Genomic DNA, 26,798 nt, shown 5'->3' with positions numbered 1-26,798 from the left:
CAAATGGGAGAAGCGGGACTGTCTGGCTTCGGTCAGAGCGAGTGCAGCTTTCTCTCTGAGGTTTGCAGCGGGTGCTGGGACTCAGAGAGGCAGAGCCCCTGGGGACAGGACTGAGAGCTGCCATAACTGCTCTCTCCGGCCCACCCTGTTGATCCTGTGCGACCCGCCCTGCCCAAGCCCTGCACAGAGCCATTTGCCGGATAGCCTCAGGCAAAGGCTAGATTAGCATCTCCCTAGAGGACAGAAGTTCTCTCACTGCAGACACAGCTAATTCTCACAGCCACTTGGCCTGGAGGTCAAACCCTCCCTCGTATTAGCTACAACAATCAAGGCTTAACTACAAGACTGCGCACAAAGACCACTAGGGGGTGCACCAAGAAAGCATAAAAAAAATGCGGAGACAAAGAAACAGGACAAAATTGTCAATGGAAGATATAGAGTTCAGAACCACACTTTTAAGGTCTCTCAAGAACTGTTTAGAAGCCGCCGATAAACTTAATGAGATCTACAAGAAAACTAATGAGACCCTCGATGTTATGATGGGGAACCAACTAGAAATTAAGCATACACTGACTGAAATAAAGAATACTATACAGACTCCCAACAGCAGACCAGAGGAGCGCAAGAATCAAGTCAATGATTTGAACTGCGAGGAAGCAAAAAACACCCAACCGGAGGGGCGGAATGAAAAAAGAATCCAAAAATGCGAGGATAGTGTAAGGAGCCTCTGGGACAGCTTCAAGCGTACCAACATCAGAATTATAGGGGTGCCAGAAGATGAGAGAGAGCAAGATATTGAAAACCTATTTGAAGAAATAATGACAGAAAACTTCCCCCACCTGGTGAAAGAAATGGACTTACAGGTCCAAGAAGCGCGGAGAACCCCAAACAAAAGGAATCCAAAGAGGACCACACCAAGACACATCATAATTAAAATGCCAAGAGCAAAAGACAAAGAGAGAATCTTAAAAACAGCAAGAGAAAGAAACTCAGTTACCTACAAGGGAATACCCATACGACTGTCAGCTGATTTCTCAACAGAAACTTTGCAGGCCAGAAGGGAGTGGCAAGAAATATTCAAAGTGATGAATAGCAAGAACCTACAACCAAGATTACTTTATCCAGCAAAGCTATCATTCAGAACGGAAGGTCAGATAAAGAGCTTCACAGATAAGGAAAAACTAAAGGAGTTCATCACCACCAAACCAGGATTATATGAAATGCTGAAAGGTATCCTTTAAGAAGAGGAAGAGGAAGAAAAAGGTAAAGATTCAAATTATGAACAACAAATATGCATCTATCAACAAGTGAATCTAAGAATCAAGTGAATAAATAATCTGATGAACAGAATGAACTGGTGATTATAATAGAATCAGGGACATAGAAAGGGAATGGACTGACTATTCTTGGGGGGGAAAGGGGTGTGGGAGATGCGGGAAGAGACTGGACAAAAATCGTGCACCTATGGATGAGGACAGTGGGTGGGAAGTGAGGGCGGAGGGTGGGGCGGGAACTGGGAGGAGGGGAGTTATGGGGGGAAAATAGAGGAACAAATGTAATAATCTGAACAATAAAGATTTAATTTAAAAAAAATAACTCTGTAAAAGATACACAGTCAGCTAAGAGAAACCACAAATAAACAAGAATCAGGAAAACCGTACATGAGCAAAATTAAAATATATCAACAAAGAGATGTAAACTATAAGAAGTACCAAACAAATTCTGGAGCTGAAGAGCCAACAAGAAGGGTTTAACAACAACCTTGATCAACCAAATGAAGAAAAGACCAAACTTGGATGGATCATTTGAAATTTGATTCATAAGGACAAAGAGAAAAAACAATGAAGAACAGTGAAGAAATCTTAAGGAATTATGGGATACCATCAAGCAGATCAATATATGCCACAAAGGGAAAGGAGAGAAAAGGGCAGAGAGCTTATTTAAAGAAATAATGGTTGAAAACTTCCAAAAATGTGACAAATGAAATGATATACAATTTTCAGAAACTTAATGAACTCTAACTAGAATAAACCTCGAGACTCACACCAAGACACATAATCACAGCTTCAAAAGTCACAGATAAGGGCAGACTCTTGAAAAAAAAAGCAAGAGAAAAGTGACTCATTATATACAAGAAAGCTCCTTTAAGATTATCAGCAGAATTCTCAGCAAGAATGATGGTCAGATGTATTCAAAGTATTGAAAGAAAAAAAAAAATCTGCCAAACAAGAATACAATATTGAGCAGAACTGTCCTTCAGAAATGAAAGCAGAACTAAACTTTCCCAGACAAACAAAAGCTGAGTGAATTAATCACCACTAGACCTACTAGTACCCTAGAAGAATTGCTAAAGGAAGTTCCTTCAAATTAAAACAAAAGGATACTAGGCAGCAACAGGAAGGCATACAAACTTATAAAAAGAGCTCCCTGGTACAGGTAAATGTAAAGACAAATACAGAAACCTGTAAGGGAGAATGACTACAGCAGAATGGCAGCAGGAGAAGTTCCCCTGGTCTTTCTTTTTGAAGTTACAATAATTTGAACAGTGATAATTGAACAGAGAATTCCCTGATGAATACAAACACATCTGAGAGATTTGTGCATTGAAACATCTGAAAGTGGGTGAGTGGGAGCAAGTGGGGAACGAGGCGGGGGAAGGGGGAGGGTAGAAGAGCAGAGACGGGTACCACAGATGCAGCCCTTTGAGTCTTGAAAGGGGGGAGGAATCAGGTTGCCATCTGTATTTCCTGCAGCCCAGAGGAGCAAAGAGATACAGTGAACGTTCCTGCCAGAGTGGTTGGTACACAGTGCACTAAACCCAGTGACCAGTGCAGAAACGAAGCACAGAGATGCCGTTGTCTGGTGGCCCCTTAGTCAGGCAGAACAAGCCATGGAGCCTGGCCACCTCCCTTCACCCTTCCAGAGGTAGCAGGTAGGAGAAGCTACAGCTGTGAGCACTGGGCTATAAAACACATGACCTGCAAACCCTAGGACTGGAGTGACAGCAGGACTTTTTCCCCTGAATGGCAGGTACATGCGGCAGTTAATCCTAGTGATGGGTGGAGATACAGAGGTGAAGCAGCTGAGGTCTGGCAATTACTGTTACTGGGAGGACAAACCACACGTACAACAGCTGACCTCTGCCAGCTTACCACACCTCACCCTGGTGATTTCAGAGGCTCGTAACACGTTGTCCACCACATTCCCCCACAGCGGTGGTACCTTGAGACCGAGGTGACCCGGTTGCAGAAGAGACTAGGGGATACAGGACATTTTCAACCATTCTGCAGAGATCCCAGAAGCTGGAGCAGCACGAGAGAAACTAAAAAACTTGTCCTTCAGTGCCACCTTCTGGAAAACAAGACTTCTTATCAACCTACTCAAGAAGTGATACTTAAAAAAAAAAGCAGATCTCATTTCTGTAGATGCCTAGACAAGAAGGAATCTATGACATACCATGAACAACCAAGGCAATGAGGCAACTCAGAAAGGAAATGCAAATCTCTAGAAAATAAACTTAAAGACATAGAAATATGTGATTTAAATGACAGAGAAGTTAAGGTTGCAGTTCTGGAAAAACCCTCAATGAGATACAAGAAAACACAGGGAGTTTAATAAACTCAGAAATAAAATCAACAAACAAAAGCAATACTTTACTGAAGACATTGAAATTTAAACAAAACAAAACAAATAGAAATTTGATAAATAGTGATGAACTAGCAGGCTCAGGAAATGATGCTGACCAGTTGGAGAAAAGAATTAGTGAAATTGAAGATAGAAATCCTTAAAGATTGAAGATAGTAATGATGCAGATAGAAGAGAGAGACTTGAGAGTATATGAAAGAACTCTATGAGAACTATTTGACTCAATCAGAGAGACATATTAACACAATAGGTATACCAGAAAGAGTACAGAAGGAGAAGGAAGCAGAGGTCCTATTCATACAGAGAGTTGATGAGAATTTTCCAAACCTATGGACAAAGCTAGATGCTTGAATCCAAGAAGCAAACAGAACACCTAATTATCTCAATCCAAAAAGGCCTTCTCCAAGGCACATTGCATTAAAATTGTCAAAAATTAATAACAAAGAAAGAATTTTCAAGGCAGCCAGGGAAAAGAAGAGAGTAAGCTCTAAAGGAATCTCATTAGGTTATCACCGGGTTTCTCAGCAGCAGCCTACAAGCTAGGAGAGAATGGAATCAAATACTCTAACTATTGAAAGAGAAAAATTATCAGTCAAGAATAATATATTCAGCAAAGTTATTCTTGAAATATAAAGGAGAAATAAAAACTTTTCCAGACACACAGCAGCCCAGGGAATTTACCACCTTAAGACCTCCATTATAGGAAATACTGAAGCAAAAGGTAAAATTATACAAAACTGCAAGCAAGATTACAAACAGTCAGACAGAAACAGGATATTGCAGCCCTTTTTCAAAACAGGGTATTATACATTTAAATATAACGAAAGCTAAAGAAGGTAAAAATATTAAAGAAGACAGAGGAAAAAAGACAGTATTGCAATTTGGAAATTAGCTCACAACATAAATAAGGAAAATTTCTGACAAGAAAAATATAAAAGGGGAAGGGTAAAGGTCTGAATTTGCAAACATCTCTGGAGAAAAGATGCATTCAGAATAAAAAGGACTATTGTATATATGAAACTTTCTTTTGCATAATAGAATTATATTGTTGCACTGCTTCAGTTGGTAGGGAGTAGAATTATAAAGATGGAGATCTCATCTTTAAATACAAAAATATATTCTGAGAATTGTGCTGACATATTTATCCAGGATACCATAGAAAACAGTCCCAGCATGATTGTTATATAGTTGACTAGTGCTTGGTTAAGTGTACTTTTTGTGCTTTATATATCACAAATGGAATGGAAAACCTTATTTTATGGATGCATGTAAAATGAATCTATTGGTGGCCCAGGGCAGCTCATGGCCTGCTCTTCTGCTTCTCAGAATTCTTCTAGGATTAGTGTCTCTCAAGCCCCATCTCTCACTTCACCAGTCATAAGGGATAGCTTGTGAGGTTTGACACATCTACATGTATATAAGCGTAAGTGACCGGCTGACTGGCCAGTAGCTATGACACACACTGACCACCAGGGGGTAGATGCTCAATACAGGAGTGGAAACCACAGGCATAGAAACATGGAACAGACTGATGAATCTCAGAGAGAAGCGGGGAGGGAGGGAAGAGATTAACCAAAGATCTTATATACATACTGGAGGCCCAGTGCACAGATTCATGCACCGGTGGGGTCCCTCGCCTGGCCTGTGGGGATTGGGCCAAAACTGGCTCTCCAACATCCCCTGAGGGGTCCGGATTGTGAGAGGGCACAGACCAGGCTGAGGGATCCCACTGGTGCATGAACCTGTACACTGGGCCTCTAGTTTAAATAATAACCAGGATAAACATTCTCTAGCACTTGCATCAATAGTGAAACTAGTTACAGAGCTAGAACCCTTTGATGCAAGAATTGCTAAGAAATATGTCTGTTTCTTCTACAACAGCAGCTCTGAATAGAACAAAACAAAGGCCTTGAAGAAACTGAGTAATAATTCTGAGATTCATCTAAATAACTTAATGAATGACTTAAATCTAGGCATTTTGTAAATTGAGATGTCATTTTCATATGATAAAAAGCTGAGATTTTAGGTGCAGCGTTAAAAGAATTTTGACAAAGTATAAACCAATGTAATTATTACTCCAGTCAAGATATAGCACATTTTATTACCCCAGAAGGTTCCCTGGGGCTCCTTTCCTATTAGTCCTTTGTCTCCACAGTGACATCAATGACTAATTACCAGACTTCTCTTCAGATTACTTCCAAGCAAGTTTCCTTATTTCTTTTTTACAGAGAGAAAGGGAGAGGGATAGAGAGTCAGAAACATCGATGAGAGAGAAACATCGATCAGCTGCCTCCTGCACACTCCCCACTAGGGATGTGCCTGCAACCAAGGTACATGCCCTTGACTGGAATCGAGCCTGTGACCCTTGAGTCCGCAGGCTGACTCTCTATCCACTGAGCCAAACCAGTTAGGGCCCGTATTTCTTTTTTTGTATCCTCACCCAAGTCTATTTTTTTTTCATTGTTTTGTAGAGGGAGTGGAAGGGAGAAAGAGAGAGAAACATCAATGTAGAGAGACACATAGATTTGTTCCCTCTCCCATGAACCATGACTGGGACCAGGGATCAAATCTGAAACCCATGTATATGCCCTTGACCAGGAATCAAACCCATGACCCTTTAGTGTGCAGGACAATGCTCTAACCATTTAGCAACACTGGCCAGGACTGTTCCTATATTTCTTTTTTTTTTAATATATTTTATTGATTTTTTACAGAGAGGAAGGGAGAGAGATAGAGAGTTAGAAACATCGATGAGAGAGAAACATCAATCAGCTGCCTCCTGCACATCTCCCACCGGGGATATGCCCGCAACCCAGGTACATGCCCTTGCCTGGAATCGAACCCGGGACCCTTCAGTCCGCAGGCCGACGCTCTATCCACTGAGCCAAACCGGTTTCGGCTCCTATATTTCTTAAACATCATAGTCCCATATATGCAAGAAAAAAAAAACATATGAAAGAAAATGGTAACTGTGATTAAGTGGTAGAAATTGAGGGAAGGGGTATTTTGTTCCAACATTTGCTCAGTTTTCTACAGACATGAATTTATGTTTAGACTTTAATATTAAAATTAAATATAATTTTTGTTTTAACCAGAGAATTACAACCATGAAAATAGAACCCAGAGCAGAATGACAGGAAGGAAATGTACCAATATTTTAGTAGTGGTTCTTTCTGATAATTAGAGTCATGGGTATTTTTATTTCTTCTTTTTCTGTCAAATTTAAAAATACTCATTTATTACACCTATAATAGACAAAACACCCATACTACTTATGTCAAAAAACTGCTGTAATATGTTTGAGGAAACAAACAATCTGGGAATTCAAGTCCATTAATTGCCAAATGCCCTCTTATTTTACTCTAAGAAGTTGCCTTTTGTTTTTTGAAATAAACTTTTTGTTGTTCACTAGAGGCCCAGTGCATGGATTCGGATTCATGCACTAGTGGGGTCCCTCAGGCTGGCCTGTGCCCTTTTGCAATCCGGGACCCCTTGGGGGATGTCAGACTACTGGTTTCGGCCTGATCCCCATCTGGGGATCGAAACCAGCAATCCGACATCCCCCAAAGGATGTAGTAGTGCGTGAAGTGGCAGGCAGCAAGGGAGGAGCCTGAGCCCGGGTCGGGCGCCACACCGCTCCCACTCATCCTGGACCCACTGCACCTGCCGCTGCTGCTGCTTGGTAGCACTGCCATGGAGGTGAGAGAGGCTTGCACCGCTGCAGCTGCACTTGCCAGCTGTGAGCCCGGAGTCTGGTGCCTGTTGGTCAGCTGAGTGGTGCTCCAACTGTGGGAGTGCACTGACCACCACGGGGCAGCTCCTGTGTTGAGCATCTGCCCTCTGGTGGTTAGTGCATGTCATAGGGACCGGTCAACTGGTCATTTGGTCACTTAGGCTTTTATATATATAGATAGTATTACAGATATCTTCCCTTCCCCCTCTACTTCCATCTTCCCAGCCCCTACCCACCCCACTATGTCTTCACTGCCCTATTGCACATATCCATGGGCTATGCATAGCTATATATATAAAAGCCCAGCAACCAGAGTGGCAGAATGACCAGAATGAACAGAATGACTGGTGGCTATGACGCCCACTGCATCAGCCAACCAGCCTGATCCAGGCCCTAATTGCCCCCTCCCCCGGCCGGCCCCACCCTTGATCGGCCCCCAACACCCTGATTGGGGGCAGGGCTGGCTGGCCAACTGCCTGCAGCCCCCTCCTCCCCAGCCAGTCCAGCCCTATGGGCCCCCATCAGGGCGGGCCAGCCAGACTCCACCCATGCATGAATTTGTGCACCAGGCCTCTAGTAAGTATATAAGTTCTTTGGTTTATCTCTTCTTGTGCCCTGTCATGTCACTTTTAACCTCTGCTCTGGACAGTTCCTCAGTCTCTCCTTGGTATTTGGAAAGATTACTAGCCAGTTATTTTGTATAATGTTCCTAAATTTGGGTTTGCCTGATATTTTTTCATAATTATTTTTGGGATATGCATCTTTTATAGAAATATTATAGAGGTGATCTTATGTTCTTTGCATTGCATCCTATCAGGTGCCATTCAATTTTAATTTGTACATTATTGATGATACCATTTGATTAAGGTGGTGTCTGCAAGGCTACTCCAATGAAAGTTAATTTTTTCCCATTTATAATTAATGATTATTTTGTGGGGAGGTAGTTTGAAACCTGATAATATTCATTATCACACTTTCTGCTTATGTCTTTATATCAGTATGGCTTCCTTTTAAACTCCATTTTCATTGTTTATTTTGATATTCAGATGTTTTCATATTTGGTCAATGGGGACCTCTTCATGCTACCTCTTGTCGCATGCTGTTATATTTCTGTCATTGTTTGAAATGGTTTATGTTCATGGTAAACTTTTTCTACCTCAGTCCTGCAACTAGACATTTTTTCAAAGAGCCCTAGTTCATTTAGTGTTAAATGGTATTTTGTAATTAAAATCTTTAAAAATTGAGATATGATTGACACATAACATATTAGTTTCAGGTATACAACATAATTATTATTTATATCTATTGTGCAGTGATCACCACAAGTCTAGTTAAGATTTATTACTACACATCATCATTTTTTTGTACCAGAACTCCTAAGATTTATTTTCTTAGCAATTTTCAAATACACAGGTAAGTACTAATTATAGTCACCATGCTGCACATTACATTCCCAAACTTATTTATCTTGTAACTGGAAGTTTGTAATTTTTGACCATCTTTTTTACCTCTGTGCCTACTTCTCACCTCCTATCTCTGGCAACCACCAATCTCTTCTCTGTATCGATGAGTGTTTTTGTTTTTTATTTTAGATTCCACATATAAGTGAAATCATATGATATTTGTCTTTCTCTGTCTGACTAATTTTACTTAGTATATTGCCCTCAAGGTCAATATGTTGTCTCAGATGGCAAGATTTTCTTCTTATGGCTAAATAATATCCCATTGAGCACGTGTGTATCACATTTTCTTTTTCCATTCATCCGTCAGTGAACTCTTAGATCCTTCCCCTGTCTTGGCTGTTGTAAATGATGCTGCATTGAACATAGGGGTGCACGTATCTTTTGACGTTTGTGTTTTTGTTGCCTTCAGATAAAGAGCCAGAAGCTGGATCATATGGTAGCTCTATCTTTACTTGTCTGAGGAACCTCCGTACTGTTTTCCACAGGCTGCATTAATTTTCATTCCCAACAGTGAAGTAATTGATATTTTGATGCCAATATTTATATGCTAGGTGTGCTCATTGCTTTTTCTTTTCAGTTATCTTTGCTTCTAAGTCCTTTCAGTGAACTGACCTAAAGAAAATATGTATATGTATGTGTGTGTGCGCACGCGCATTCGTGTGTACATGTGTATACTGTGGTTGCCACATTTATCACAATAGAGCATTAATTGAATGATAGAAAAACATCCAAAGATGCAGTTGAAGATAAAATTTTCTTAATGACCATGGACATGGAAATGCAGAAATGGAAATATAGAAATAGTGCTGGAGAGAATACAGGATGCTCTGAAACATGGTTAAACTTCCCAGATGCCCAGCCTCCCCTCATGCGCATGCACATGATAGAATCACCCACAGGAGAGAAGGGCTGTTCACTGTAAGAAGCTCTGACATTATTTATGGGTTAGGAGTGGGTGAGAGGAATCTCACTCTCCCACACACCTCACTCTCTGAAGACTCTGAAGACTTCCCGCCCATTCAGTGAGGTGCAAAACAAGCCCAGTAAGTTCTGCAGTGTTTTCTGTGAGTCTGGGTTAAGCAAAGGTTGGTGAGTATCTTCCAGTGGCCCAGATTTCTCTCTTTGTTTCAATGAAAGTGTAGATCATAACCACACTTTGCACTTAATTACAAGATAGTTTGGGTTGTTATGAAATTCCTGGCTTAGATATGAAAAAGCCATTAGAGCAAAAATTTTTAAATGGTTTTCTTTTAGAATGAAAAAAATATAAATATTAAGGTTTTATTTTCCCTCTAACCCAGATAATTTAAAAAGTCATCTGTTTTTTCAATTCTTTGAAATAAAGTCTAGTTCTAGCTTCTTTCCTTTAATCTCGACAACCGCTTTTTTTCTTTTTGTATCTTAGAATTTTATGCTACACCATTCTGATATTTTCCTGATCTCATCTTGCCTTTGAGGCAGGTGGATATAATCTTGCTTTCTTAGATTGTTATTCCTGTTGTAATTTTAGAATTGGCACTACCTACAGCGGGGGTGTTTAAAGGTGTAGTGTTCCCAAATTGGTTTTGAGGTCTGTATGTCCTTCTGTGCTGGGGAAACACAGATTCATGCCCTGGGATGCACAGCTCTATGCAATTGATGACGATTGCCTTTCTGTTCCATTTTTGTCGTCACAGGGAAAGTCTTGCATGAGGAACATATTGAGCTCTTGATGGAGGAGTTTGCGTTCCTGAAAAAAGAAGTTGTGGGGAAAGACCTGCTGAAAGGATCTCTTCTCTTCACAGGTCAGTTTTAGGTGGGATCACAGGTCACGTGTAGCTGGTGGGGCCAGGATGCCAGATGGTTATTTCCTAGCTCTCTAGAGGGTGAGCGTGGATTTATTTCTACTAAAGACTCTCTGACTGAGGCCAGTTTAATTTATTATGCACCTACAAACAATAAAAATATCTAATTTTTCTTTCTGTTCTCAAATGAGACTGAATTGCTTGGTGTGCTTGGGTAAAAAGTGTATTAGAAATCGTAAGCATTGTTATGCCACTGTCCCCGTCTACTAAGCAGAGTTTTGCCTCATGAAATCCTAACAAACTGGAGATTATTTTTTCACAGGAAGTTGAACGTGAAACCTCTCTTTTAAAAAAGGATGGAGGGAAAGGTTCTTGGAGAGGAGAATGTCTCTTTGTGGAGCAAATAGAATATGCTGTCCCCCCTTTCCTCCCACAAGTTACAGGGACATTGACTGTGACCAAAATTTGGATCTACAGTACTATATATTTGTCTGGTTACTCTATCTTGGTAGTTCTTCAAGCACCTCCATTAGTAATAGGAAATGAGCCTCCTGGAGCCGCCTCCTCTTGTAGTCGCCTTTGGGTGGACACCTTGTCTTTCCACACCCTTATCTGGGTTCCTTGTCTGGTCACCTTCCCTGAGAGCTTTCATGAAAGAAATAAAACCCTGATTCAGCCTGGCATTGCTCTTTTCCCCCATTTCTCAATTGGCAAAAATGTATGGGTGGACCTGGTGATTATTATGCTGAATCAAACAAACCAGTCAGACAAATTCAAATCCAATATGATCTCACTTACTAATATATGTGGAGTCTAATGATTGATTGAGTAGGTAGTGATTTTTAAATTTATCTTTTTTTTCTTTGTTTCTATTAAAAATTTTTAATGTAGATATTATTGCAGGTATCCCCCTCCCCACCCTCTTTGCCCACCTCTACACTCCGCCTCCCTCTCCCTTGTGCTTCATCAAACTATTGTCTGGGTTCATGGGATATATATATATATATATATATATATATATATATATGTATATATATATATATATATATTCATTCTTTAGTTAATTCCTTTATCTTCTTTAGACAGTCACTCCCACCCACACCCCCTCAGATGTCAGCCAGTATGTTCTGTGTGTCCATGCTTCTGATTCCATTTTGTTCCTTGGTTAATTTTGTTGCTTAGATTCCACATATTAGAGAGATCTTATAGCATTTGTCTTCCTTTGACTGGCTTATTTGGCTTAGCATAATAATCTCCAGGTCCACCCATGCTGTCCCAAAGGATAACAGTTCCTTCTTTTATATAGCCACATTGTGTAAATGTACCATAGCTTTTTTATCCACTCATCTACTGATGGGCACTTAGGCTGTTTCTAGATCTTGACTATTGTAAACAATGCTGTTATAAACATGGGGATGCAAAAATTCTGATTGGTGTTTTAGGATTCTTAGCATATATTCCCAGAAGTGGGATCACTGGGTCAACAGACAATTCCATTTTTAATTTTTGAGGAAACTCCATACTGTTTACCACAGTGACTACTCCAGTCTTCATTCCCACCAGCAGTGCACAAGGGTTCCCTTTTCTCCACATCCTCGCCAGTACTTGTTTCTTAATTTATTGATAGTGGCCATTCTGACAGGTGTGAGGTGGTACCTCATTGTAGTTTTAATTTGCATCTCTCTGATGATTACTGACTTTGAGTATTTTTTTTTTTTCACATTTCTATTGGCTATGTGCATGTCCTCTTTGGAGAAGTGTCTATTCAGGTCCTTTGCCCATTTTTTAATTGGATTGTTTGTCTTCTTGATGTTGAATTGTATACGTTCTTTATATATTTTGGAAATTAACCCCTTATTGGATGTATCCTTCGTACATATAGTCTCACATACAGTGGGTTCCCTTTTCATTGTGTCAATGGTTTCTTTTGCTATGCAGCTTTTTAGCTTGTTGTGCTCCCATATGTTTATATTTTCCTGAGTTAAATTTATTCCTAGGTACATTATTTTTATTGTTGTTGTAGTAAATAGAGTTGTTTTCTTAGTTTCTCTTTTTGACAATTCATTATTGGTGTATAAAAATGACATTGCTTTCTGGATGTTACTTTTGTATCCTGCAACTTTGTCAAATTTATTTATTAGTTCTAGAAGTTTTGGGTGGAGTCTTTAGGATTTTATATATACAAAATCATGTTTTCTGCAAATAAAAACAGTTTTACTTGCTCCTTTCCCACTTGGATGTCTTTTATTTCTTCTTGTCTATTCGCTGTGGCTAGGACTTCCAGTACTATGTCGAATAAGTATGAAAAAGGTGGACATCCCTGTCTTGTTTCTGATCTTAAGGGAAATACTTTTAATTTTTGCCCATTGAGTATGATATTGGCTATAGGTTTTTCATATATGACCTTTATTATGATGAGGTATGATCCCTCTCTTCCTACTTCGCTGAGAGTGTTTATCATATACTAGAGACCCGGTGCACGGGTTCGTGCAGTGAGGTCCCTCGGCCTGGCCTGTGCCCTCTTGCAATCTGGGACCTCTTGGGGGATGTCGGACTTCAAGTTTTGGCCCGATCCCTGCAGGCCAGGCCAAGGGACCCCACTGGAGCATGAATCCATGCACCAGGCCTCTAGTTTGGTTAATCTCTTCCTGCTCTCCCCCCTCCCCCCTTCCCTCTGAGATTCATCAGTCTGTTCCATTCTTCCATCCCTGTGCATTGAGTGTCTGCCCCCTGGTGGTCAGTGTGCATGATAGCTACTGGTCAAATTGTTGAGTGGTTACTTTAGGCTTTTATATATATAGATGGGGGCTAGATTTTATTGAATGCTTTTCTATATCTAATGATATGATCGTGTCATTTTTATATTTCATTTTGTTTATGTGATGTATCACATTTATTGATTTGTGGATATAGTACCAACCTTGAATCTCCAGAATAAATCTCACTTGATAATGGTGTATTATTTTTTAATGTATTACTGGATCTGATTTGCTAATATTTTTTTGAGGATTTTTGTATCATTGTTCATCAGGGCTATTGGCCTATAATTTTCTTTTTCTGTAGTGTCTTTATCTGGTTTTGGTATTAGGATAATGTTGGCCTCATAAAACGATCTTGGAAGTCTCCCCTCCTCTTGAATTTTTGGAATAATTTGAGGAGGATTGCTATTAGTTCTTCTTTGAATGATTGGTGAAATTCTCCCTTGGAGCCATTTGGTCTAGGGCTTTGGTCTCCCAGAGGTTTATCGATTCGTCCTTAGATTCCATTAGTTGTTATTGGTCTATTCAGGTGTTCAGCTTCTTCATGATACAATTTTGGAAGGTTGTGTGTTTCTAGGAATTTGTCCATTTTACCCAGCTTGTCTATTTTCTTGACATAGTGTTATTCATAATATTTTTTACAATCATTTTGGTTTCTGTGATGTCTGTGGTTACCTCTTCGTTTTATTTCTGATTATATTCATTTGGCTCTGATCTCTTTGTTTCTTGATGAATCAGGCTAAAGGTTCATTAATCTTTTATATCCTTTCAAATAACCAGCTCTTGGTTTCATTGATCTTTTATATTGTTTTTTAGTTTCTATGTCATTTATTTCTTCTCTGACCTTTATTATTTCCTTCCTTCTATATACTTTCTTTGGACTGTTCTGAGGTTTTTTACCCCACAATTATTTTAGATGTAGGATTAGATTGTTTTCTAGATATTTTACTTACTTACTGAGGTAGGCCTGTAATTCTATGAACTTCCCTCTCAGGACTGCTTTCGCTGTGTCCCATAGGTATTTGGATGGTTGTGTGTTCATTTTTATTTGTGTCCAGGTAATTTTTTTATTTCTTCCTTGATCTTATTAGTACTCAATTTATTATTTAAGAACATGCTACTTAACCTACATGTATTTCAATATTTTTGATATATTTTTTTTAAATCATGGTTGAATTCTATTTCAATGCCATTGTGGTCAGAGAAGATGCTTGAGATAATTACAATCTTCTTAAATTTATTGAGACTTCTTTTGTGTCCTAACATGTGGTCTGTCTTTGAGAATGTTCTATGTGTACTTGAGAATATTTTGCTGATTTGGGATGAAATGTTTTAATTAAATCAATTAAATCCTGATCTAGTGTGTCATTTAAGGTCGCTGTTTCCTTGTTGACATTTTCTCTGGAAGATCTATCCATTGATGACAGTAGGGTTTAAAGTCTACTACTATGATTGTATTGCAGTTGATTTCTTCTTTAAAGTCCACCAAAAGCCTTAGCCAGTTAGCTTAATGGATAGAGTGTTGGCCTGCGAACTGAAGGATCCCAGGTTTGATTCTTGTCAAGGGCTCAGGTTGTGGGCTCGATCCCCAGTAGGGGTTGTGCAAGAGGCAGCCGATCAATGATTCTCATCATTGATGTTTAGACCTCTCTCTCCCTCTACCTTCCTCTCTGAAATTAATAAAAATATATTTAAAAAATTTTTAATCTACCAAAAATTTTTTTAAACTTAGGTGCTTCTATATTGGGTGCATATATATTGATAAGAGTTATATCCTCTTGTTAGATTGATCCTTTTATTATTTTGTTTGTTTGTTTGTTTCAACCACTTATCCTCTTTTACTCAGACTTCTACCAACCATTGTAGAGACTATTTATTTAACATGCACAATGTGCTAGACAGTGTATAAACCAATACACAATAGAACCCATGCAGTATGGTAGGAATCATGGAATTTCAGAGCTAGAAGTTGATATAATCAAACAAATCAAGGGAGGAACAATAGAAGTATTGATTGAGCACCTATGTGAGCATTATGTTTAGCACAGTATGAATGTTATTTATTAAATCCCCTAACAAGGGAAGTGGATATTATTAGCCCTGACTTGGAGCTCCCTCACTCCAGCCACCCTGAACCACTTCCATCTCTTACCAAGCGGTTTCAGGCCACCCTGCTCAGTGATTCTTTTATTATTATGTAGTGACCTTCTTTGTTTCTTTTATGGCTTTTGTACTCAATTTTGTCAGATATAAACAAGGAAACAGAAAAAAATCACTCAGAATAGGAAAAATACAAAGTAATTAAAAAACAGAAGGAGAGTTCAAAGGAACTCTGGGACAACATGAAATGTAACAACATCCACATCATAGTGTTACCAGAAGTAAAGACAGCGAGCAAGGGAGAGAACCTCTTTGAGGAATTAATGACAGAAAACTACCCTTTCCTGGTGAAGGAAAACGTCATATAAGTTCAGGAAGAACAGAGAGTCCCCAAGATAAACACAAAGAGACTCACACCAAGAGACATCATAATTAAAATGGCCAAGATTAAGCACAAAGTGAGAATCTTAAATGCAGCAAGAGAGAAACAGTCAGTTCCCATAAAGCTGTCAGCTGATCTCTCCACAGAAACATGTCAGGCCAGAAGGGCTTGGCATGAAGCACACAAAGTAATGAAAAGCAAGAACTTGCAACCAAGACCGCTCTATCCAGCAGGCCAAATGAAGAGTTCCCCAGCAAAAGAAGACTAAAGGAGTTAACATCAAACCAGAAATGCAAGAAGTGCTAAAGGGACAGTTTTAAGACATAGAGAAAGAGGAACATAGCCTTTTAAAAAATGGCAATAAATAAGTCCTTATCAATAATAACTGTAAATGTAAATGGATGAAATGCTCTAATCGCAAGACATAGTGTGACAGAAAGGATAAGAATATATATGCTGTGTACAAGAGACCCACACCAGAACAAAAGATACACACAGGTTGAAAGTGAAGGGATGGAAAAAAATAGTCCATGAGAACAGGAAACAAACAAACAAACAAAACACTGGTGTAGTAATACTTATTGCTCTATTTTCCTTCACCAGGCAAGGATAGTTTTCTGTCATTAATTCTTCAGATAGGTTCTCTCCTTTGCTCACGTTCTTTACTTCTGGTACCCTTATTACAAGTGTACATAAACACTGTTGGGGGTGATGCATTACAGAGAGAATAAATCTATTCAGTAATATAGTACCTGTCACAACACAGTTTGTAAGTAGCATTCTTAGAAATGTTCTAGTTATGAGTAGTTATATACTTCAACATGCATTAAAGAATCAGATTACTTACATTCACTTTGGTTGGGGCTCCCAACAATAGGAACACGCCTTGACAGGGAAGGTGTGGTCCCAGTGAATATGGTTTGCAAGTATCATTCTTAGAAAGGTCTTTATTCAATTGTTCTTTATATAATACTAGAGGCCCGGTGCACAAAAATTTGTGCACTCGGGGGGGAGAGGAGGTCCCTCAGCCCGGCCTGTGCCCTCTCGCAGTCTGGGACCCCTCGGGAGATAACGACCTGTGGGCTTAGGCCCGCTCCCGGGTTGCAGAGGGCAGGCCCAATTCCTAGGTGCAGCCCCTGGTTGGGTTCAGAGCAGGGCCGATTGGGGAGTTGGGGCGCTGCCCCTTGTCATGCACAGAGCAGGGCAGATCGGGAGGTTGTGATGCCACCCTCAGTCATGCTCAGGGTAGGGCTGACTGGGGGGTTGGGGCACCGCCCCCTGTCACACTCAAGGCAGGGTCGATGCTGAGGTTGCGGCACCACACCCTGTCATGGACAGAGCAGGGCCCATCAGGGGGGTTGGGGCTCCGTACCCTGTCACACACAGAGCAGGGCGGATCAGGGGGTTGGGGCACCGCCACTGTCACACCCAGGGCAGGGCTGATGGGGGCGGGTTGGGGCACCGCACACTGTCACACACAGAGCAGCAGGGTGATCAGATGTTGGGGAGCTCCCCACTGTCACACACAGAGCAGGGCGATCAGGGGGTTGGGGAGCTCCCTCCTGTCACACACAGTGCAGGGAGGATAGGGAGGTTGTGGCCCCGCCCCCTGTCACACACAGAGCCACAGGGCGATCAGGGGGTTTGGTCGCTACCCCCTGGGAGGCCTTGCTGCTCCACTGATCCAGGTGCTGGGAGGCATATTACCCTTTTACTATATAGGATAGAAGCCTGGTGCAGGGGTGGGGGCCGGCTGGTTTGCCCTGAAGGGTGTCCTGGATCAGGGTGGGGGTCCCGCTTGGGTGCCTGGCCAGCCTGGGTGAGGGGCTGAGGGCCGTTTTCAGGCTGGCGGGTGACTGAAGCTCCCAACGTGTCCTTTTTTCCTTTTTTTATTTTTATTCAGGGCCAGCTTTAGCTCTGAGGCTCGGCTCCAGCTATGAGACCTCTGCTGCTGAAAGCAGGTTTCTGGCCTTTGTTTACCCTTCTGTATTTGAAACAATGTTGCGGTCCTGCTGGCTGAAGCCTGGGGTTTTGTTTAGCTTCTATATTTGTTACAATGTTGTTTAGAGTGCAGCTGAGAGGCTGGCAAGCATGCGGGGAAGCTTGGCTCCCTCCATCACTGAAGCAAGCAAGCCTCCCTGTTCACGTCAGCTGCCTGGCTGCCGGCTGCCATATTGGCTGGAAGTTAATTGGCATATCGCCCTGATTAACCAATGGGAAGGGTAGCGGTCGTATGCTAATTACCATGTTTCTCTTTTATAAGATAGGATTTGCTGATATAACTAATCTAAATTTTAACATAAAATTTTAAATTTATATTTCTAGAATTCTTAGAAATATATGTTTTTTAAGATATCATAATTACTTCAATATATTCATTATGGAATGAGGGTCATTTTCATTCTTTTTTTTCTGTCTTTTTTATTATTATTGCTTAAAGTATTACAAAGGGTATTACATATGTCTCCTTTTTTTCCCCCGCCCTTGACAATCTCCTGGCCTCCCCTAACTGCCAGTGTCTTATGTCCATTGGTTATGCTCATATGCATGCATACAAGTCCTTCGGTTGCTCTCTTACCCCTCTCCCGCCTGTCCCCCAACCCTCCCCGGCCTTCCCGCTGCAGTTTGACAATCTGTTTGAGGCAGCTCTGCCTCTGTATCTATTATTGTTCAAAAGTTTATAATGGTCTCTATTATCCATGAATGAGTGAGATCATGTGGTATTTTTCCTTCATTGACTGGCTTATTTCACGTAGCATACTGCTCTCCAGTTCCATCCATGCTGTTGCTAATGGTAAGAATTCCTTCTTTTTTATAGGAGCATAGTATTCCATCGTGTAGATGTACCACAGTTTTCTAATCCATTCATCTACTGATGGGCACTTAGGCTGTTTCCAGATCTTAGCTATGGTGAATTGTGCTGCAATGAACATAGGGGTGCATATATCCTTTCTGACTGGAGTTTCTGTTTTCTTGGGATATATTCCTAGAAGTGGGATAACAGGGTCAAATGGGAGTTCCATTTTTAGTTTTTTGAGGAAACTCCATATGTCTTCCATAGTGGCTGCACCAGTCTGCATTCCCACCAGCAGTGCACGAGTGTTCCTTTTTCTCCACATCCTCTCCAGCACTTGTCATTTGTTGATTGGTTGATGATAGCCAGTCTTACAGGTGTGAGCTGGTACCTCATTGTTGTTTTGATTTGCATCTCTCGGATGATTAGTGACTTTGAGCATGTTTTCATATGTCTCTTGGCTTTCTGAATGTCCTCTTTTGAGAGGTGTCTATTTAGATCCTTTGCCCATTTTTTGATTGGATTGTTTATCTTCCTTTTGTTAAGTTGTATGAGTTCCCTATAAAATTTGCAGATTAGACCCTTATCAGATATGACGTTGGCAAATATGTTTTCCCACGCAGTGGGTTTTCTTGTTGTTTTGTTGATGGTTTCTTAATTCATGAATTTGGAAATGTAGCAGGATACAAAATTAACCCCAAGAAATCTGAGGCATTTCTATACACCAATATTAAACTTTCAGAAAGAAAGATTATGAAAACAATCCCATTTACCATCGCACCAAAAAAATTAAGCTACCTAGGAATAAACTTAACTAAAGAGGTAAAAGACCTCTACTCAGAAAACTACAGGACGTTGAAAAAAAGAGATAGAGGAAGACATAAACAGATGGAAGAACATACCGTGTTCATGGACTGGTAGAATCAACATTATTAAAATGTCCATACTACCCAAAGCAATCTATAAATTCAACGCACTTCCCATTAAAATACCAAGGGCATACTTCACAGATCTAGAATGAGCTCTCCAAAAATTCATCTGGAATAAAAAAAGACCCCAAATAGCTGCAGTGATCCTGAGAAAGAACAAAATAGGTGGGATCTCAATAACAGATATCAAGCTGTATTACAAAGCCACTGTTCTCAAAACTGCCTGGTACTGGCACAAGAACAGCCATATAGATCAATGGAATAGAATAGAGAGCCCAGAAATCGGCCTGAACCAATATGCTCAATTAATATTTGACAAAGGAGGCACGAACATACAATGGAGTCAAGATAGTCTCTTCAATAAATGGTGTTGGGAAAATTGGACAGATATATGCAAGAAAATGAAACTAGACCACCAACTTACACCATACACAAAAATAAACTCAAAATGGATAAAGGAATTAAATGTAACACGGGAAACCATAAAAATACTAGAAGAATCCAAAGGCAACAAAATCTCAGACATATGCTGAAGCAATTTCTTCACTGATACAGCTCCTAGGGCACTTGAAACTAAAGAGAAAATAAACAAATGGGACTACATCAAAATAAAAAGCTTCTGCACAGCAAAAGAAATCATTTTCATTCTTGACTTTAAGACTGTTATCAGTTTGCAGGTAGCATTCTTAGAAGAATCCTTATAACAAGTGTTGTTTTCTCTTGTTAATCCTCACCCGAGGATATTTTTCCATTGATGTTTAGAGAGAGTGGAAGGTGGGGATGGGGGGCAAATAGAAACATTGATGTTAGAGAAACACATTGATTGGTTGCTCCAGGCAGGGCTGGGGATTGAGCGTGCAACCTAGGTACGTTCCCTTGACCAGAATCAAACCTAGGACTCTTCAGTCTGCAGACCTATGCTTTATTCACTGAGCCAAACCTGTTAGGGCTATAACAAGTGTTCTTAAACACTTTATGAATTTCAGAACTTATATCGCTTTCATTTACTAAATTAATAGTACTCACAATTCACTTGCAAGCTGTGTTGTTAGAAACATCATTAGTTCAACTGTTCTTTTTAAAAAAATATATTTTATTGATTTTTTACAGAGAGGAAGGGAGAGGGATAGAGAGTTAGAAACATTGATGAGAGAGAAATATCGATCAGCTGCCTCCTGCACACTCTCTACTGGGGATGTGCCCGCAACCAAGGTACATGCCCTTGACCGGAATTGAACCTGGGACCCTTCAGTCCACAGGCTAATGCTCTATCCACTGAGCCAAACTGGTTAGGGCTGGACTGTTCTTTTTCGGGGGGAATTAGCAAATGATGGTCACCCCCCAACTGTCCTCCCCTGCAGGCCTGGATCCCCTTAATGCCCTCCCTTTCAGGCCTAGTACCCCCTAACTGCCCACCTCTACAGTCCTGGTCCCCCCTAACTGCCCTCCCTTGCAGGCCTTGTCCCCCCCAACTGCCCTCCCCTGCAGGCTGGTCCCCCCCAACTGCCCTCCCCTACAGGCCCAGTTACCCCCAACTGCCCTCCCCTGCAGGCCTGGGTCCCCCTCCAACTGTCCTACCCTGCTGGCCTGATCACCCACAACTGCTCTCCCCTGCTGGCCATCTTGTGTGTTGGAATGACAGTCAATTTGCATATTATCTCTTTATTATATATGACTAGAGGCCTGGTGCACAAAAATTTGTGCACTGGCTGAGGGGTGTCCCTCAGCCCCACTTGTGTCCTCTCACAGTCTGGAACCCCTCGGGAGATAACGACCTGCTGGCTAAGGCCCACTCCCGGGTTGCAGAGGGCAGGCCCAGTTCCTAGGTGCAGCCCCTGGTTGGGTTCAGAGCAGGGCTGATTGGGGAGTTGGGGCGCCGCCCCCTGTCATGCACACAGCAGGGCGGATCGAGAGGTTGCGATGCCACCTGCAGTCACGCTCAGGGTAGGGCCAGTTGGGGGGTTGGGGCACTGCCCCCTGTCACACTCAAGGCAGGGCGATGGGGAGGTTGCGGCACCATCCCCTGTCACGCACAGAGCAGGGCCAATCAGGGGGTTGGGGAGCTCCCCCCTGTCACTCACAGAGTAGGACCTATAGGGGAGTTGGGGCACCGCCCCCTGTCACACACAGAGCAGGGCGGATCACGGGGTTGGGAAGCTCCCCCCTCTCACTCACAGAGTAGGGCCAATAGGGGAGTTGGGGCACCGACCCCTGTCACACAGAGAGCCGTGCGGATCAGGGGGATGGGGCGCCACCCCCTGTCACCCACAGAGCAGGGCCGATCGGGGGGTTGGGGCGCCACTGCTGTAACACTGAGGGCAGGGCCGACGGGGAGGTTGCGGCTCTACCCCGTCACACACAGAGTAGGGCCCATGGGGGTGTTGAGGCACCGCACCCTGTCACACACAGAGCAAGGCCAATCAGGGGGTTGGGGAGCTCCCCCCTATCAGGCACAGAGCAGGGCTGATCAGGGGGTTGGGGCGCCTTCCCCTATCACACTCAGGGCAGTGCCGATGGGGAGGTTGGGACGCCGCACCCTGTCACACACAGAACAGGGCTGATCAGGGGGTTGTGGAGCTCCCCCCTATCAGGCACAGCGCAGGGCCAATTAGGGGGTTGGGGCCCTTCCCCTGTCAGAAACAGAGCAGGGCAGATAGGGAGGTTGTGTCCACGCCTCCTGTCACAAACAGAGCCGCAGGGCGATCAGGGGGTTTGGGCGCTGCCGCCTGTCACGCTGCTCCAGGGGCCAGGAGGCCTCGCAGCTCTGCTGATCCCAGGCCTGGAGGTCTCGTGGCTCTCCTGATCCTGGTGCCAGGAGGCCTCCCAGCTCCACTGATCCCAGCGCTGGGAAGCATATTACCCTTTTACTATATAGGATAGAGGCCTGGTGCACGGGTGGGGACCGACTGGCTTGCCCTGAAGGGTGTCCCGGATCAGGTTGGGGGTCCCGCTTGGGTGCCTGGCCAGCCTGGATGAGGGGATGATGGCTGTTTGCAGCTGGTAACACCCCCTTCAGGGTGGGGGTCCCCACTGGGGTGCTTGGCCAGTCTGGATGAGGGACTGAGGGCCGTTTTCAGGCTGGCGGGTGACTGAAGCTCCCAACCTCTCCTTTTTTTCTTTTTAATTCTGGGATTTATTCACCTTCTATGGCTGTCACTGGAACTGAGAGCTGGCTTTAGCTCTGAGGCCAGCTCCAGCTTGAGGCCTCGGCTGCTGAAAGCAGGAATCTAGGGTTTGTTTGCATTCTATAATTGCAACATTGTTTCCATCCTGCTTGCTCCAGCTCTGACGGCTGAAAGCAGGTTTCTGGGTTTTTTTGGCTTCTATATTTGCAACAATGTTTCTTAGAGAGCAGATCAGAGCCCAGCAGCGGCAGGCGGGGAATCTTGGCTTTCTCCATCACTGGAGCAAGCAAGCCTCCTGTTCGCTTCAGCTGCCTGGCTGCCAGCCACCATCTTGGTTGGCAGTTAATTTGCATGTCGCCCCGATTAGCCAATGGGAAGGGTAGTGAAGTTACAGCTAATTACCATGTTTCTCTTTTTTTAGATAGGATTACTGAAATTATTACCGGTTATGTGTCAGTGAACTTTTAAAAATAATTTTCTTGTCTGGGTAGCTCTTTATCTCACCTTCATATATAAATTATAGTCTTGTTTGGTAGAATAGCCTTCATTGTAGGTTTTTGTTGTTGTTTTTACTTTGGTTATTTTGTGCCAATCCTTTCTGCTCTGCAAATTTTTTGTTGAGAAATAAGCTGACATTGTATTGGAGCTTCCTTGTACATAACTGCTTTGCTCTGCTGCTTTGAAGATTCTCTTTTATCTTTAACTTTTGGCTTTTTAATTATGATTTGTGCTGGTCTGAGTTGTTTAGGATTTTATGTTTTGGGCACTCTGTGCTCCCTGAAATTGTATGTGTATTTCTTTCACCAGATTAGAAAAATTTTCAATTATTATTTTTTAAATATGTTTTGATGTCTTTCTTCTCTTTCTAGTACTTCTGTGATACAAATGTTGGTATGCTTGATGTTGTCCTAGAAGTTTCTTAATCAATCCTTATTTATTTGATTCTTTTTTTCTTTTTGCTGTTCAGATGGGATGTGTTTTTTTTTTTTTCTTTCTAAACTGATTTGAACCTCTGCTTCATTTGGCCTACTGTTGACTCATGTTCTTCATTTCAGTTATTGTGTTCTTCATTACTCATTGGCTTGTTTTTATATTTTATATTTTCATTTTTATGTTTATTCTCTGTTGAAGTTCTCAGTGGGTTCATCTCTCTTCCCCTAAGTTCATTGAGCATCCTTATAACCGGTGTTTTGAACTCTGCACCTGTTAGATTGCTTGTCTCCATTTTGTTAAGTTCATTTTCTGGAGTTTTTTTTCCATTTGGGGCATAGTTCTTTCTCTCCTTATTTATGCTGCCTCTCTGTATTAGGTTGACCTGCTACATTTCCTGCTCTTTGAAGATTGGCCTTATGTGGTACGTTTCAAGCGGGGCCGAGTGGTACAGCCTCCCTGTCACCTGGTTGGGTTCTCTAGGTCTTTCCTTTGTGTGGGTTGTGTGCCCTTGGTTGTAGTTGAGTCTTTATTGCTGTTGTGATGTCAGTGGGAGGGGTTGACCCTGAGTCTGACAGGCAGTGAGGAATGTCTGTGGCTATAGCAGATGAGCTGTTGTGCAGGGACTGGCCCGTGGAGTGGAATTTGTTTTAGCGGGGCTCTGCTCCTGCTGAACCTGCCTTTAGGGTTTGGCATTTGTGGGCTGATTGGGTGGTCCTTTGTTTTGTTCTGAACCTGGCCACCAGGTATATTGCTTCTGGGGCCTTTGTGGGGGCGGGGGGATGCTCTGGTTCGGGCCAAGGTCAGCCACTGCCTGTGTCCTGCCCAGGGCTACCTGGTAGGAGGTACAAAGTGATCTGCAGAAGGTTGCCACCTGTGCTTGGCTTGGAGGCACCTGGGAGAGGCTAAGTAGAGAACTGATCCAGCTTCCACTAGTTTCTTGCTTAAGGCAGCTTAGCAAGTGGTAATGGGCCTGCTGGGGCCAGATGCGACTTGTTTGGTATTTTTGAACTTTAGAGATATTTCAGGAACATGCACACTGCGACCTGAGGTGACCAGTCTGTTTGGGAATGAGGTTGGAGCAGGAACGTGATTTTGGTCAGTCAGGATTCAGGGAATCACCAGGGAAGGGTGATTGGTGTTAAGTAGTTTAGTGGATAGCTTAGATATGGTGCCCATTGAGCTTCAGGCTGGGTGTGGGGAGGACTCAACAAAGGAACAATGATGTCCACCAGCACTTCTGTCCTTGTATTGAGCCGCCCTAACCCCTGCCCCTCCAGCCCTCACCCTAAAATTAATAAATCCAGCCCCCTGCCTCCATATGTCCCTGGCACTTTTCATGCTGCTTCCCCAGTGCTGGAGATCAGAACAAATTGTGTTTAAGTAAGTGAGTCTGTGCATAGGTCTCCAACAGCCCTTCATCTCACTCACTGCCATCCCCACAGTTAGAAGTTGTGGGGTCTGGCTCTGAAGCCTTAGGCCGGGGAGCCTGGTGTGGGGCTGGGACTGCTTGCTCCTCAGGTGTTCTCCACAGCTGAGAGAGCACTCCCATTTCTTAACTCCACAACGTGGATGTGGGGCCTGTTCAGACCAGGTCTCTGCCTCTCCCACAAGTCTCCAGTGGCTTCTTCTTTATACCCTTAGTTCTAGGAGTTCTGTTCAGCTACTCTTCAGGTGGTTCTCAATGATAGGTCTTCTATAATTTTGTTGTAATTTTGATGCAGCAATGGGAGCAGATGAGTATAGCAATGACCTACTCCACCATAGTGAAGGGAAGTCTGTTTGCTTTCATTTATAATTTATCTTTGGTATCAAAATTATAAGAAAGATTTGGTTTATAGAGCAATGTAATGGATATGAAGTCTTTTAAATCTAGATTATTATTATTTTTTTTTACCTTTTCTTTTTTTTTTTTTATTAGTTAAGGTATTACAAATGTGTCCTCATCCCCCCCATTAACCCCCAACCTCCCCCACACACACACTCATGCTCCCATCCCTCCTGTTGTCCATGTCCATTGGTATGGCTTATATACATGTATACAAGTCCTTCGGTTGATCTCTTCCCCTTACCCCCGCCCTCCCCTACTTTCCTTCTGGGGATTGATAGCCTGATTGCTGTTTCTCAGTCTTTGAGTCTGTCCCTTTTCATCAGTCTATGTTGTTCTCTATAATCCACAAATGAGTGAGATCATGTGGTATTTATCTTTCTCTGACTGGCTTATTTCACTTAGCATAATGCTCTCCAGTTCCATCCATGCTGTTGCAAAAGGCAAGAGTTCCTTTTTTTTTACCGCAGCATAGTATTCCATTGTGTATATGTACCACAGTTTTCTAATCCACTCATCTGCTGATGGGCACTTAGGCTGTTTCCAAATCTTAGCTATGGTGAATTGTGCTGCTATGAACATAGGGGTGCATATATCCTTTCTGATTGGCGTTTCTGGTTGCTTGGGATATATTCCTAATAGTGGGATCACTGGGTCAAATGGGAGTTCCATTTTTAGTCGTCTGAGGTAGCTCCATACTGTTCTCCACAGTGGCTGCACCAGTCTGCATTCCCACCAGCAGTGCAGAAGGGTTCCTTTTTCTCCACATCCTCTCCAACACTTGTTGTTTGTTGATTTGTTGATGATAGCCATTCTGACAGGTGTGAGATGATAACGCATTGTCGTTTTGATTTGCATCTCTCGTATAATTAGTGACTTTGAGCAGGTTTTCATATGTTTTTCGGCCTTCTGTATGTCCTCTTTCGAAAAGTGTCTATCTAGGTCCGTTGCCCATTTTTTTATTGGATTGTTTATCTTCCTTTTGTTAAGTTTCATGAGATCCCTGTAAATGTTGGAAATTGAACCCTTATCGGTGGTATCATTGGCAAATATGTTCTCCCATGTAGTGGGTCTTCTTGTTGTTTTGTTGATGGTTTCCTTTGCTGTGCAAAAGCTTTTTATTTTGATGTAGTCCCATTTGTTTATTTTCTCTTTAGTTTCCATTGCCCTAGGAGCATTATCAGAGAAGAAATTTCTTCGGCATATGTTTGCGATTTCGCTGCCTGTGGATTCCTCTAGTATTTTTATGGTTTCCCGTCTTACGTTTAAGTCTTTTATCCATTTTGAGTTTATTTTTGTGTATGGTGTGAGTTGGTGATCTAGTTT

At 42.3% G+C, this 26,798-nt stretch overlaps 1 protein-coding gene across 1 annotated transcript in view; it reads left to right on the top strand.

Moving 5' to 3' along the window:
- The window catches only part of LOC118666507 (biliverdin reductase A-like), a 60,867-nt gene that overhangs the window by 22,741 nt on the left and 11,328 nt on the right, over window positions 1-26,798 (top strand). The window contains exon 6 of the mRNA XM_036328948.1: window positions 10,518-10,625. Coding sequence (XP_036184841.1) covers window positions 10,518-10,625 — 108 coding nt within the window. The remainder of the gene's footprint in view (window positions 1-10,517; window positions 10,626-26,798) is intronic.

Source organism: Myotis myotis, unplaced genomic scaffold (genome assembly GCF_014108235.1).
Source record: "Myotis myotis isolate mMyoMyo1 unplaced genomic scaffold, mMyoMyo1.p scaffold_m19_p_11, whole genome shotgun sequence".
In the NCBI taxonomy this organism is placed as follows: domain Eukaryota; kingdom Metazoa; phylum Chordata; class Mammalia; order Chiroptera; family Vespertilionidae; genus Myotis; species Myotis myotis.
This window is presented reverse-complemented; position numbering and strand designations above follow the sequence as displayed.